This window comes from Leptinotarsa decemlineata, unplaced genomic scaffold (genome assembly GCF_025532065.1).
Source record: "Leptinotarsa decemlineata unplaced genomic scaffold, Ldec_3_MD MMD2_tig00000882_RagTag_RagTag, whole genome shotgun sequence".
Classification (NCBI taxonomy): domain Eukaryota; kingdom Metazoa; phylum Arthropoda; class Insecta; order Coleoptera; family Chrysomelidae; genus Leptinotarsa; species Leptinotarsa decemlineata.
The window spans coordinates 4,883,124-4,898,664 of record NW_027412556.1 but is presented as its reverse complement, the minus strand read 5'-3'; the positions used below and the strand labels follow the sequence as shown (position 1 = coordinate 4,898,664).

At 33.2% G+C, this 15,541-nt stretch overlaps 1 protein-coding gene across 2 annotated transcripts; it reads right to left on the bottom strand.

Annotated features, from left to right (window-relative positions):
• Positions 1–701: 701 nt before the first annotated feature.
• LOC111505345 (Germ cell nuclear acidic peptidase) lies at positions 702–14,126 on the bottom strand. 2 transcript variants are annotated; one of them, XM_074174866.1, is made up of 7 exons: positions 13,870–14,125; positions 13,140–13,817; positions 11,840–11,981; positions 10,992–11,698; positions 7,956–8,322; positions 5,221–5,328; positions 702–1,619 (listed from the first exon to the last, which is right to left on the bottom strand). In XM_074174866.1, exons 1-7 carry the CDS (start codon positions 13,961–13,963, stop codon positions 1,358–1,360), a joined length of 2,358 nt encoding a protein of 785 aa, XP_074030967.1. In that variant the 5' UTR covers positions 13,964–14,125; the 3' UTR covers positions 702–1,357. The 2 variants fall into 2 exon arrangements, with proteins under 2 accessions (XP_074030967.1, XP_074030968.1); XM_074174867.1 differs by lacking the exon at positions 5,221–5,328 and having other exon boundaries at positions 13,870–14,126.
• Positions 14,127–15,541: the final 1,415 nt, after the last annotated feature.

The window sequence follows — 15,541 nt, the reverse complement described above, 5'->3', positions numbered from 1 at the left end:
CCTGAACATTCAAAAAATTATTTATAACAAAACATTTCAATTGAAAAGGGTACATTTCAGGAGAAATTGATGTTTGAGAAAAAAAGGTTTTGGCTTTCTTCTACTTGATATATACAAAAAAATGTGCAGTAGACAAAGTTTCGAATTTTGTTACAGGAAGCCTCCAATTGGTCTCTAAGAAGCACATTTTGTAGGTATGTATAGGTTTTTGCAAGGTTTTCCCGACTTTTTGCCGATTTTGGGCGGTTTTTCCCCCAGAATCGTCTTGACCGCCAAAAAATCGGCAATTTTTGAACCTTCACTTCCTTAAAATGTTTTCTCAAACTAGACAAACTAGACACAAAAAAATTGAAATTGAAAAGGATATATTTTCAAACATTCGTTATGGAATTAAATGAGATATCATTCACAGGATGTCTAAACATTTTTTTGTATAAAGGTGGGGAAGAGGTAGAAAGCCAAAAATAATTCTTTCCCAAAAATATAAATATCTCAATATTCTGTGAAAATTGCCATATGTAATAACTTCAATTTCAGCAAATTTTTATCTTATCAGTTTGTTTTTATCATACGCTTTTTCCCTGCTTTTTTGGATTTAAATGTATTTGCTCCTTTCATGTATAATTTTGTATTTTATGACATAATACATACCTAATTATCATTACTTCCTAATTGTAACAATAATAAAATAAAAAATCGTATTGATAAAAAAATGTATTAAAAATATTCAACATCAATATTGTATTGAAATATCACTTAAACTACATTTGTACTATCTATCTAGTCATGTATATAGATACATTTCGTCGTCCATAAAAATAAATTGTGAACCAACATTCGTTTACAAAAGCATACATTATTTTATGAAAATGTATTTCCTACCAGATCAACTGAAAGAAACTGTATATTTAATATTTCGACTAGAATGCAAATGAAAAACACTAAGTGTTCGTCTAAGACCAGATTTCATAATAAAATTACATCTCCAATGACTAAAAAAATTAATCCCGAATTGTCAGTTACATTGTACAGTCTACAAAAAAATTCTAGTATCATTACTTCGAAAATATGCTAAAAATATAAATAATCTTTTTTATTATGGAATCCAGCCAAGAGTTGAGAAATTCAGTCTTAGCAATGATATTCGTAAAGGATTAAAGTGATGCCTCCTGTTTTATATTTCGTTATTGGCTGTCACAGTTTCTGTCATAACTCCTAATGATATTCATGACAATAATAAAAAAATAAAATCAAATAAAATCAGTAGTTCAATCTTATTTTTGAATTACTGTGGCAAATAACACAGTTATGACAGAAATCAAGACCCAGGGCCATAAAGTATATAACAACACTCCAATCAAGTTTGGTTCACTTTCAACTGTTGAAATTTCTGACCTAGCAATTTCATCACGTCCCCATGTTTGAGATTTGGTGTTTTATAAGCCCCGTAATTTTCCTTTACGAACAAAGCAAAACCGGATGCTTCTTTTTTAGGAGTGGCCGGTACCGACTTAGTCTCTCCCTTCTTCGTGGTCTTGTTGATCAATACCTCGAATTTTCCGTAACAATAACCGCACCTTTTCCTTTCCACATCAAGCGATTTGGTATGTCGTCCAATGCTAGAATGAAGCAGATATGAATACATCAATAAAGGAATTGTCATATTTAACAATGAAAGAATATCAGAATTTAAATCAAGCGAAAATGGTCGCATTCGACTAAGAAAAAAGTGTTGTTTCCTCAAGACAATGTAGCAGCTCACAAATCTATTATTGCAATGACCAAAATTAAAGAATTAAAGTTTGAATTGCTACCTCATGCACCCTATTCGCCAGATTTATCCCCCTCGGATTATTTTCTGTTCCCAAACTTAAAAAAAATGGCTCAGCGGCCAAAGATTTTCCAACGATGAAGAAGTGATGTTGGCTATTTTGAGAAGCAAGACAGATCTCATTATTAAAACGGTATGGAAGTTATTGAACATCGCTGGAAAAGTGTATAGAGCTACAGGGAGATTACGTTGAAAAATAGATACTTTTTTTCAAAATTTTTTGTGTTTTTTGTTGGGCCGGGTACAGTAATGACAGTAGTGATCTCCATGAATGAGGTGATTTTCGTTAATCATCTCGCCTGTTGAGGCATTCAGAACGTTTTTCAATTTCAATAAATTCACGGATCATCCAGACATGGAGACATTTTTCGGTGGCAATGGTTTTGGTGTTTTCTAAGTTAATTGTATCCTGTTTCAAACATCATGAACTCCAATTTATATTATTTGTAAGCCAAAACGGCATCAGAATCAATCAAAAATGTTCACTCGTTAGCAAAATCTTTAGAATCTTTCTTGATCACATAAATCTGAATAGATGCATTTTCTTGAAGACAAGTATTCCTTACATTTTGTAATTGAAATTGATCAAAATAAATTGCTTTCGAGTCCACCAGTGGAAGTTGCATCAAAGTCCAATGATCACTATGAAATCTGAAATGAAAGACAATTGAAGAAGGTATCGAGTCCTCTCAAATGTTATCAGTTGCAAAATATACAGGTAATAACACTAGTTCTTCAGAGACAGACAGAGTTGTCTAGCCATCTGTGGTGCCATCAGTACCACATCCTCAGCGACCATGGAAGTCATGGCATTCTGGGAATGGTTTCCGACATTATGCCTCTGTCAACTACGAACTGCCTTATACAGTACTGTTGTAAATAGTTGTTGGTTCACAGATGAACCAAAACACCTGCAGGTTCTGGTGCAGGACAGAGATATCAATCTGCCTCGGGACCTATGTGACTGTATTGCTGAATGCTATTGAATTGTGTGCAGTTAGATTGGTAGAATCCAACTTGATATACAAGTCAATAAAAATATTCTCGAGCAGTCAAGCGGCGTTGGAAGCTCTTGGCTCCTACTGAGCAACGTCTAAATTGGTAGCAAATTGCCAAAAACGACTCTCCTCAATAGGAAGACTCTACAAACTGTATCTGATCTGGATTCCTGACCATACTGACCTGGAAGGCAATAAGGCTGCTGACTCCCTTGCAAAGGAAGGTGCTGCAAGCAGCTTCACAGAACCAGAACCTGTCGTAGGCATCGCTTTGGGTTTTTCCAAACAAACATTGAACACCTGGATGGCAAGAAGATTTAAAGACTTATGGCAAAATCTTCCAGGATTGGCTCACTTAAAGACGTCCATTCACCTTTTGAAGCTTGAAACCAAACAGTTGTTGGACTACAGTAGAGATGAACTATGATGTCTAACAGGCCTTCTCACAGGTCACTGTCGTCTGAATCATCATTTGCAGAGACTCAAACTGTCGGAAGAGAGTGTGTGTCGCCTCTATTTGAAAAATGATGAAACAGCAGAGCAAATACTTTGTGCCTGTCCCACTGCGAACCAAATCATGTTTTCAGAGTTTGGCAGAGCCATACTGTCACGATCTGACCTGTAAGATCACTCACTTTATAGACTAATCGGCTTTGTTGAGAAGTTGGGTTTATTTGGTCGAGTGTGAATAGGTGCGAGCTACAATAAAACCTTGCGGGTTGCGGTGGCAGGGCGAATAGACCCACTCACTTTTGACCTAACCAAACCTAACCTTTCTCTTCAAATTATTTTGATTCAAACTATTCTCATCATGAGCTGTTCGAGATAAATTTTGTTTTCATAGAATGTTATGAAAACATTAGAAATATCTATTTCGTGAAGAAACGTAACTGTGTCATGGTTTCACCGTCACAACAAATTTATTGCAATTTTATTTTTTCAACGTTAGTAATAACATATGTCCTCAATTCATATAAGTCACTGAGGATACACTACAAAAACACACTTTTGTCTATTTTCCACTTTATTTCTTTATTTAACATTTCTTATTTCTTTATTTAACAATAAAGAAATATAGTGGAAAATAGACAAAAGTGTGTTTTTGTAGTGTATCCTCAGTGAACATGAATTTCCACAAAATAAACAAGTCGTCAATCGAAGAAATCATATAAGTCCATTAATCTAATGATATATATTAGCAAAACCTGTACCTTTCGAAAATATTTTCCTTGCCTGAACAAACATGCTGTCACTCAATGCTAGTTTCGCTAACCAAGATAGCATCATCAGGTGCCAACTTAGTATTGTATTTATTTATTAAGTAGGCAAGCCTAATATACAAAAAAAAGAAAAATTACAAATTCAAAAATATCTCACGACCTTAACTATGTAAATATAGTAACATTTTAAAGTACCTTTCAAGGAAAACCAAATATACATACATATCTATAGATTATTAGGTTAGTTCACATAAAAAAAAAAAATTACAAATATCATAATGAGCTGTCACTAATATACTTCTTTAATGATGACTTAAATTGGTTTATTGAATTAGATTCTTTTACAAATTGTGGTAGTCTATTAAATTCGTTTAAGCCTTTATGAAATATAGTATTCATTCCAAATTTAGTGTTAGTTTTATTAATGTAAAAATTATTATTTCTTCTCGTATTGTAATCATGAAGTTCATTATTTCTCAATAAGAATTTTTGAAAGTAATTGGGTAGCAATCCTTTATGCAGCTTAAATATAAAGATCATAGTCATATATAATATACGTTCTTCAACTGAAAACCAGTTTAGACACTGTAACATCGATTTAATTGCTGAGTAACGACTACATCCCAATATTAATCGCATGCCCCGATTTTGAAGCTTTTGCAATTGCGTTATTTTATTTTTACCAAGTAGAAAAAGTAATGTAGTACAATAATCAAAATGAGGTTGTATTAGGCTTTTATAAATAGTCAACCTAGCATACATAGACACTTTTTTACATATACGAGAGAGAAAAAAAAGTTTCTTAGATATTTTTTTACAAATAATATCAGCATGACTATTTAGTTTTAAATTTTTATCAATTATGAAACCCAAATATTTTATTTCAGTCACAATTTCAATGCTAACATTATTAATATTTATAACAGCATTTGCCCAAACAATTTGATCATACTTATAAGATGATGTCAAAATCATACTTTTTGTTTTATTGACATTTAGTTTCAGTTTATTAATAAATAAATATGTTTCAATGCTATTTAAAGATCTATTCTAACTTAGTTACCGGAATGTGAGTCATAAAAGACAGCATTTCTGTTTAGCTGAGGTAAAAGTGCTCTCAATAGATTAATTTTTGAACCAGAGGTTCCAAATTCTATTTATCAAACAATACCTGTATCCGCATCCACTGCATTTGTAGGTGTATTTCGTATTGATGACATAATCATGACATGTTGTGATTGTCGGCAACTCCGGGAATGTTTTCATAGCTTTATAGGCCCTTGAAAAATAAGTGAAAACTATAAAAAATATTGTAAAAGATTCTTTTCATTGAAGATTAGTCTTTGGAAAAAACTTTTGGCTCTTTACTTCTCTATAATTATATTAAAAATGGAAAACGCCCTTAGGAATGAAAAATATCGAACACATAAATAAAAACTTTATATAAAGATGTGTAGATAATGCACAAAAGTTTTTTTCAGATTTCCAATACGAACTATCCGAAACAACTTCTTTCAAATAAGAACACCGAATGTTTTCCAAACACTTGAAGGGTCTCTGCACAACGTAATAGTATATGAAAACTTATTGATATTAAATTTCATCATCAATAAATAACTACAACTTAGTTGACTTGGAACTGAACTAATAACCCCTAGAAAGATGTCATTCAAAGTGCACCTGAAAATTCAAGTCTTTGAATTGAAAGATCATCTATTTGCATCACACAACTTTTTTATTGAATCTAAATCAGTGTCAATACTGCAACTGATTTCTTGAGTGCCTACTATTGTGGTATCAGCAAATATAGTAAATTCACGTTTAACAATAATGAGGGATAAATTGTTAATGTATACCAAAATCAACAATGGACCAGGAACTGGACACTGAGGAACTCCAAAAGTCGAGTATATTTGGATGTGAAGTGATAGTCTCTAAAAAAAGGTGACTGTACATTCAATTGGCCATTTTTTCATGTTGGTACACTCCTCTCGAACGTATTGTGACAATTTAAAGAATTTACGGTCTTAAAAAAATTATATCAAACAATAGTTCACTATCACAAACTAACGCTTAATTTATTTCCACTATTTGAATTCTTTGTTCAACAGCTCGATTCTTTTTCTGAACTCAACTGCCCTCTTGGGACGAGAAGCCGGCCTTATATATCGGTAACCATCTTTCTAGAATTCTGTAGTCGTTTCGGTACTCAACTAAAGTTTAACCGGCGGTTGCCGACTGCATTCCTTTTGCGGTGATGTCATGTGTTTGTTCGCTGGCCGACATATCGGTCAGGGGGCTTTAGATTCGTTACAATATGTTCACAGTTTTTGCTGTTTAGCATGTTTAAATTGTTAGCGAGAGGCATGCAGAAGGCATGATTCTGGCCATTTTCTGATACGAAAAAAATGTATCAAAGAATTTGCAACAAATTTTGTGTAAAAAATTGAAATAAGTGCTCAAATACACTTGAAATGTTGACAGTGGCATACGGTGATTGTACTCTGAGTCAGAAAAATGCTACAATGCGAATGAAAATTCCCCTTATTTTTGAACAGACTACGTATGATTGAAACCAAAGCAACACATCACTAAATCCATATATTTCCAATTTATGTAATGTAATGTAATGTAATTGCGTTCCGTCACTCTCCTTTCTGAGATATATTTTCACTTGTAATGCGAACATAGTGAATGATTACTGCTAAAAAAAGTTATTGTTTTCTTAACAAGGTTTTCATCCCTGAAGATGGAAAAATCTCAAATTTAAACATCAAAGACAGAAGAAAAGAAAACTGTACTAATTCCAATGAACATTAATTTGATAACAAGGGCATCTTAAACCAAATCAAAGCAAATATGAATATTGTCAAAAATTTTCATTGATATTTGAGGATTTCTTTCTGTTACGAATTTTCCTATTTCTTACATATGTGGTGTTCTCCGAAAAAAGGTACATAGTGTGTCAAAAAATCAGTTTTGACTCAACGATGGTTTCGGACGCTTGAAAGCATGCTCATGGTAATTGTATGTTCAAAACAATTCGCTGAAAAATGGTACAGGTCCATGAAAAGATATACCAATTTTTATGCAGAGTACCTTAAAAACTTGTTTTAAACACTCTCAAGCATATCAATATCCACATTATATGAAGAGCACCGAATTGTGGAGTTGTATTCGATTATTGATCTAACAATTGAGCAATATATGATTTTTGAGGAAGAGAGAGATAATTCCCCTGCATATGTAAGAGTGAAACCTAACATGTTTAGTGCTCTAGAAGTAACATTTGCAATAACATGGGGTTTGAATGACATTTTTGGGTCAAGAGTGATTCTTAAATCTTTGATTGCATTTGTTGTTTCCAGTTCCGATTGCTTGATTTTATCGCTATTGCATTGTCTTTGTTGTTTGAAATTACTCTTTACACAAACTATGAATGCTCATTCTTGTGTAGGTTAACTGATCACTCAGATAATTTGGCAACATATTGTGTTTAATTTTAAATATAAATATTAGCATATTCATTGTTATCCTTTGTTTAGCAGACATAAGAGACAGTGTTTCCAACATGCATTCCACAGATGTGCGTTTATTACAACTTAATATTGCCCTAAAGGATCTGTTTTGAAGCTTCTGTAGTCTGTTTAGATTTTCATTGCTCACAAAATAGAGTAATATACTGCAATAGTCAAAGTGGGGTGCTATTATTGATTTACAAATTGTTAATTTTGCATATTCACTCATTTTATTTTTCAATCTATATAAAAGATGAATTTTCGTGGCTATTTTCTTCTGAATATAACTACAGTGTGTATTAAGGTTCAATTATTGATGTAATACCACTCCCAGATATTTAAAAGTTGTTACCCTTTCAATGATGACATTATCAATATATTATCTTACCAAGACTTCCAAAAAGACCCATGATGGCCCGAAACACAGTCGACTATCCAAGTTGCAGCGTGGCACAGCTCGTGAATCAATGTATCCCTCATTCGTTCGGCAGAATCTACAACTTTAGTGGAAAGAACAACTCTCGCCGATCTTTCCACCAGGCCTGTTCTTCGAGTTATCTTTTTGCAGTAACAGAATCCTGCCGTTCTGGTCATCCTGTCACTCCACTCGATCAGCATGTCCGGAGAAAGAGCATTATCGAAAACATGTTCGTTGAACATTTTGAACAATTTGCTGAGCAGCTCATCTTTGAACGTTTTAAAGTTATTTCTGTATATCCGAGCCGACATGTCACATTTCGAAAGTGGTATGTCACCTTAAAGTGAAATATTTTCATGAGACTTTCAAAATTTTTTCAAATATTTTTTTGGTGCTAAAAAATGCTAACCAGTTTTACAAACAATTCAAATAGTGCAGTCAGCCATGAAAGAAGTGAACTTGGAGTTGCAGGGAGATTATTTTAATTTACATTACCTCTTCTAAGTCTTCTCTTCCACAAAAAAAACTAACAATTAGAATTTACATTGTGTAAATATGTAAATAGTAATATTTAAAATTAAAAAATTTACTTATCTTAATCATATTCTTATAAAAAAAATCCTGAGCACGTATATATTTTCTATTCAAAATTGTATTTGTAACAGCGTCTCTGAATTTCCCAAATTAATTACAAAACTCGGGGAAATTTCCATTTTATATCACGTCCAGCCCTCGAAAACTATTCTCAAAACGACGATTAGTAGACTTAGAAGAAGAAAATTCTTTGCTGAAAAAATTAAAATGGATATATCAAAGGAATTATTGTCGATTCAAAAGTTTTGTTCGTTTTAATATCATTCATGTTTTTGTAGCACCATATCTCAATAAATATTCTTTCTACTGTGTCGTGGTATACAGGGTGGGCCATCGAAAACTTGACATGGAGGTTTTGGGTACTAATCTTGCAAATCCTAAAAAATGCTCAGACAGGTCGATTTTTATTGGGAGGGGGACAGTTTTTTTTCCCATTTACAGCGTCGTCACTTCAACCCCGGAGCAGAGGGTGAACAACATTTCGAATTTTAATAAGGAACTGGGGGCGATTTGCACATCGTTTGAAAGATCTTGAAATTCTCTAAACAATGGTGTACATTTTTTTTAAATTTAGACGTATTTAAAAGAGTTCTGAAAAAGTATGAAAAAAATTCCTCAATACTATAATAATATTTATCTAGCAGAAGCAAAACTGTTTGTAGCAGGTTAACTTTCTGGTTGAAAGGGGGAGACGATTGAAATATTTTTTGCTATTATAAAGAATTGAGTTTTTAATTTGTGCTGTTGACGGAATAGGAATATTGAATGTGAGACGAGATGGTATCTTTGTGCTTTTTGTGCATTAGGCAGACTGTTTCTAAAATAAAGAGTCAGTAGACTGTTAAGATGTGCTGAGTTAAAAAAAGGGCTTACAGGAATCTTGGACTCTAGCTCTGTTAATGAATCTCACTGCTCTTTTTTGAATTGTGATAACTTGACTCAAGTTTTGACAGCTGCTTCCCCAGAAACAAACTCCGTACCGCAAGTGGGATTCGAAAAGTGCAAAATATGCTATTCTAGCAGAGTGATAGTCCAAAGAGTTAGGGATAGACCTTATCGCATAACAACTTGAGGATAATTTTTTGCATAGTACACTAATATGCGTTCCAAATTTTAATTTGTTGTCTATGTTGAGACCTGAAAATTTGTTCTCTAATTTAAGATCAATGATGTGTTCTTCAAGAATTATATGATCCACGTTACATTTAAAGGACATTATATTAGTCTTTGATATATTGGAAAATAATAAATTAGCATCACACCATTGTTTAACTTTGCCTATATCATGCTATACCCTAATTTTTACTACATCAGTGCTTTTTCCATGCCAAAGTATAGACTTGTCGTCAGCAAATCTTGTGAATTTGCCTTCAATTTGCCTTCACGTTTTGAGATCTGTTCTTCTTTGCTTTCGCGCAACCAAAACTGTCCTTTTTTTGCACTAAATAGTACTGTAATGTATTCAATACATTACAGTGCTGTTTTGTACAGGACAGTATTGTTTACTACAGTACTATTCAGTGGAGTACATTGCTGTACTGCACCAAATAGTACTGTACAACACAGTACTGTAGTGCTATGAATAGTACTGTAATATATTTAGTGTATTACAGTACTGTTTTGTGCATGGCAGTAATGTTTAGTACAGTTCTGTTTAGTGACGTGCAGTGCTATACTGCACCAAATAGCACTGTACAAAAGAGGACTATAGTGCACTAAATAGTACTGTAATGTATTCAATGCATTACAGTACTGTTTTGTACATGCCAGTACTGTTTAGTGAAGTGCAGTGCTGTACTGCACCAAATAGTACTGTATAAAACAGTACTGTAATGTTTTGAATATTGATGTACTGTGCACTGCACTGCCCTAAACAGTATTGTGACGCTTGAAAATGCTATTGTATATATCGAAACACGTATCACCGTTTTGTGAACTTTCAAGTGGAAATTTCACATTCAAGTGTGTTTTTTGAATACGTTATTTTCATCAAGAATCGGTCTATTCTATCATAACTTGTGCTAAGCTTCAACAAGATCTAAACTTTTAGTGACTCAATTCTACCAGGAATTTGATGATACACAGTGAAAATCAATCACCCCAGAGTTGAGATCGAACCTGCTTCCACAATGGTAGTGATTTCATGAGTAGGACTGACTAATCAACCACCAAATGGCTACAAGTACTGAATTTGTACAAAATGTTTGGTTACTTGATTTCCATTGGAAATGAATCTTATGGAAAAGCTATAAAGCAATAACAATTCAATTCTAGACAGAACAGTAAACAAAACAAACTCAGGAGTTTAAGGGAGAGGTTTGAGAAAACAGTTGAATAATAGTTGAATAAATAGTTGAATTAACTATTTGAAAAATATTGAAATAAAGAATACTCGACTAAATTTCATCATACCTGATAAGGAGGCGAGGAAGCTGTAGGTTCCATTTCGAATCTCCTTTTTATGATTCAGTTTACTAACTTCTTGGTCCCACTCATCGTCACTGGATATGCTGACATCAATATTCACAGTAGGTTTATCAGCCTTTCTCTTTGTCTGTGTAATAAATCTTGGTTGACTTGTTTCCTCATCAGAGTTACTCGTACTGCTTGTTAGAGACGGTCTAGTTGCCCTCATATTCAAGAATTGTGGAAATTCCATAATCGGAGTGTTTTCTTTATTGGAAGTCAGAGTTTTTTTAGGGGTTTTTGAAATTTTATTCAATGGTTTTGATTCAACGGATGGCACCTTTATGTTATTGATTTTCTTTCTTATTCTCTCTTCTAGAGATTGTCCCAAGTCCGATGAATCAAAATTCTCATTTGGTAAGTCATCTTTTTTGGTATCCTTTTGGAGGACTGGCTTTTTTTGGAAATATTTAGAAGTTTTTGGATCATTTGTTGTCTCATCACTGCTTTCATCACCAAAATCAAGTCTAGTTTTTGGGCAAGCTTTGATTGGAGAATTCTCGGAATTCGTATCTGAATCACACAAAACTTTCAATTTTGAATACAGCGTTGAATGTGCATTCGCTTTCAGTCTTACGTTTTGCTTTAGGTTATTCGAATTGAGCTCATCATCTTCTTCATTCCCCTTCTTGAATAAAGGACGTTTTGGTTTCCTGAAAAAAAAACATGAAAGAAGTAATATCTTTGGATGAAACCAGATCCCAAAAACAAAACATTCAATACTCTGTAGAGTAACTCATTAAAACAAATAAATCTAGTAATTTGGAATATGTCTATTTGTTTACTGTACCAACCTTTCAGAATATAGAATATCTGCCATTCTCGGTTTCGTAACTTTTTTTCTAGGTTCAGTTTTAGGTAAAATCAATTCTTGCTTTTGTCTCCATGAATTTCCATAAAGTTTGTCAAGCATCACTTCTAGGTCTTCACTTTCACCTGCAACCAAGTAGTGAAAACGTTTTAGGATTAGCTCGTAATTTTCAGGATAATACAAAACAATTCATTTCGCTAAATTACAAAATAAAAATGTTCAATGCCGCCAATGAGACAAAAACTCAAAAAGGTGACACAAAGTATTTTAAATCTTAGATGTTATGTTCAAAACTTTGTCCGGAATACCAGTCAATACCAGTTACAGTAACAGTTTACAAGATGCACATCAACTAGCTCCTCGCACCAGGAGAATTCAGCTTTTGGCTGTTATTTTTTGATGAACTGTAGTTAAATGACATAAAAAAATCATTAATAGATTGCAAAAGGAAGTTATATGCCACTTGCAAGAAGCAATTCATGGCTTTTGCATCACGATAATGCACCTGCTCACTCCTCATTGCTTGTTCATAATTGTTTAGTCAAAAACAACACCTCAGCCACCGTATTCACCAGATTAGGCCCTTGCAACTTTTTCCTGTTCCCAAGATTGAAGAGACCCACGAAAGGATGGCGTTTTGCAACGATTGAGTATATAAAAACCAAATTGCTGGGAGAGCTGCAATACATGTAACAAGTTACCTCAAAGCATCGATCCATAACTTGAAATTTACTGCACAATTCCAAAGTAGTTGAGCAAATGAAAGAGTGTTAAATAATTTTGCACCTTGAGACTAAAGTTTTTGTGTTAATTAATTATCATAGGTAAGGTTACCAAGTCATTTTTTTCATCTACTTTGATACCTAGGAGATTGGACTCATAGTTTAGTTTTTGTTGTGAATACTATAAATGTATTAGACAAATTCATTGCTCACTTTGAAACATCACTATGGAAGTTTGCTTTCGTCATAGTATCTTATATTTTACTCTCTGAAATTAGGATATTAGTAATGCCAACATATATAAATACTTTATGCTTTTTAATGTTTCATTGTATTGTATTTGTTTCAAAGTTGTTTAACGAATAGAGTGATGAAATACATTCATAATGGTGTAATAAAAACAAAATATTCATGATTAAAATCATGTTTTGATAAAAGATTTTTTTGAGGTAAAAAGGTACCAAGACGTGCATTTTCTAGGGACCCTGTCATACAAATCTGGCCCTGACTTCAAATCTGATAAAAATTAAATTCGCAAGTAATTTCAAATTATTTACTTACCAATTGTTGTTTGTGGAGGAGTTTCAGAAACATTATTTTCATTAACTTTTGATCCGTTCTTAACCTTCACGGTCTTTTCCAATCTTGTTGTCAAACTTTCATTTTGTCTTTCAAAAGAATCGTCTATAACTAAATCTTTAGAAGAAGTAACCACATCTTCATTGTCACCACTCCCCAAGGAGTCATTATTTGACACGTTCAAGTTTCTATATTTGGTTCTAAATAGCTCATCAAACCGTTTACAGTCCGTTGATAAGAAAGTAGAATTGACAACAGGTCCTTTTTCCTTTGCAAGGAAATTTTCTCCAGTCTCACTACCGTAAATTGTAGATAGTTCAGTATAAGTTGTGGTATCTTTCTCTTCTTTTTCTGCAGTGACTTTCTCTAACCAGCATGCAATATCATTTACTTTGTCATCGGGCAGAGAATAGTTGTGTAAATTAACTGTATTAGGTTCTTGTTTCTCAGAGGGTTCTGACTCAGAATCAGTTTCAGTGTCAGATATAATAATAGGAGTTTCATTCATAATCTTGAGGTTCCATTTCTCTGAATCACAAGATTCTGTGCTATCTGTACTTTCTAAGTTCAAATCACAATTATCTATAGTTGGCATAGACTTTTCATATAAGGATGATCTTCTTATATTTTTCTTTAAAGCTAATATAGATGCACCTGCAACTGTATTTTCAATTTATAGTACTGTAACTAAAAGAAAGGAAAATTTACAAACCTCTTCTAAATTGTTTTTGTCCAGGTTTCAGTTTATGTTTTATCTTAGGAGACATGGTGCATAACAGCTCAGCAGACTCGTTGAAACTATCCATAATTTATTTAAACAAAGATATTATTTTACCTTAACATCAACTTCAATTTATATAAGGTATGTAAAAATGTAAATGATAATGTATCATGCAAAACAGCAATCTTCATTAAAATGTTTTTTTACATTCTTCCATTCCATTCACCAAACGGAAAATTTCAAATCCACTGAATACCATGTTGCCAAGTTGCCATGTACAGTTAAACTTCGCCAAAAGTTTCTAGTGACAGCAAGCATATCAACTAGACTACTCAAGAACACAATCATAAAAAATCGAAGATAGAACAGACCAACATAACCTTGTTCGATACCTAATTGCCTATTTGATTGAATTTTCCTCATACAATTACTTCAAATCAATTGGCATATATACATAATAATATAATGCATGAAAAATACATATGTACTCTCTCTCAATGTTTTTGGCTGTTGCTCCCATTCAGGCGCATTAAGTCATGTCGATCACGTGATTACAACTTTGTCTGGTTTATACCATAATACCATGTGTTAACCTGTCTTATTTCGCTAGTTATTTGGTTATATATATGTAATTTTTTCAACTTAAACAGAACAGACAGTACGCGCATGTGTGAAGCAAATTAATCTTCCGTCTTCCACTTCTTCTTTTCTACTGAGGCCCAAGCTTCCAGGCCTATCCGGCCAGGGGTTTCATTCCGATGTTATTTCTATATATGGAGCCCACAATAAAGTAGTGCATTTCTGGAGATTGGGAAAAGTGCTTTATTTGGATTTATTCTATACCTGACGTTCCAGTTTTACTTTTTTTACAATAGAGAATCCAAAATGTGTTTTTTAACGAAAAAACTTTTTTTTTTGGTTTTTACAATGGAATATATTTTATAAAGAAGAATCATGAAATACAAATCAAATAACAGAATTTAGCTTATTACAAGAGAGAAGAAAAAAAAACACCTCAAAAGTTCTGCTTTGTTCCCTCCTGTTCATAAGAGAGGACAATATGCTGTGTAATGCCCGTTGTAAGTAGTCCCACTGTAATTCGAAAGTGCATATAGATTGTAACAAGGAGCCACATTGTCTGCTGCATAATTGCTCATATCTAATCATTCTAAAGAATGATGCATTGAATTTACTGGAGCCTCTGGAGACACCCTACATTTTGTTTTATAAGAGAGAGGACATTGTTAGATCAAGATCTTCAGATGATGTGGTGCTACAGGTTATTCCGGGTTTTCCTGCAGCTGAAAAAGCAAATGCGCCACTGGAATCAATGAAGTCGCCCCGGAGTGCCAATTAATTTTTATTGTTGTTTTTATTTTATTTTCATCGTTGTTTTAAGAAAACATAATGAAAAGAGAAATGGAAATTTCTATGTTTTTACCATTTTATTTGTAACTAACGTTACTGCAGTTTCGTCCTATATAGGACGAAACTGCGGTAACGTTAGTTACAAATAAGAGTGGTAAAAAACAGAAATTTTCATTTCTCTTTTCATTATGATTTCCTACCACGTAGTAACGGCTACATCCATCAATTTATTGAAAACGTAATGACAACATTCAATTTGCCTCTGAACCTTTCCGTTGGAATCTTTTTAAATGAA

Excerpts from the sequence above, each read along its gene's own strand:
- LOC111505345 (XM_074174866.1), bottom strand. The coding sequence starts at position 13,963 with ATGGATAGTTTCAACGAGTCTGCTGAGCTGTTATGCACCATGTCTCCT. Across the intron at positions 13,818-13,869 it reads ACAAAAACAATTTAGAAGAG|TTGCAGGTGCATCTATATTA; the intron begins GTTTGTAAATTT and ends TTGAAAATACAG. Across the intron at positions 5,329-7,955 it reads GGGTCTTTTTGGAAGTCTTG|GGCCTATAAAGCTATGAAAA; the intron begins GTAAGATAATAT and ends TTATTTTTCAAG.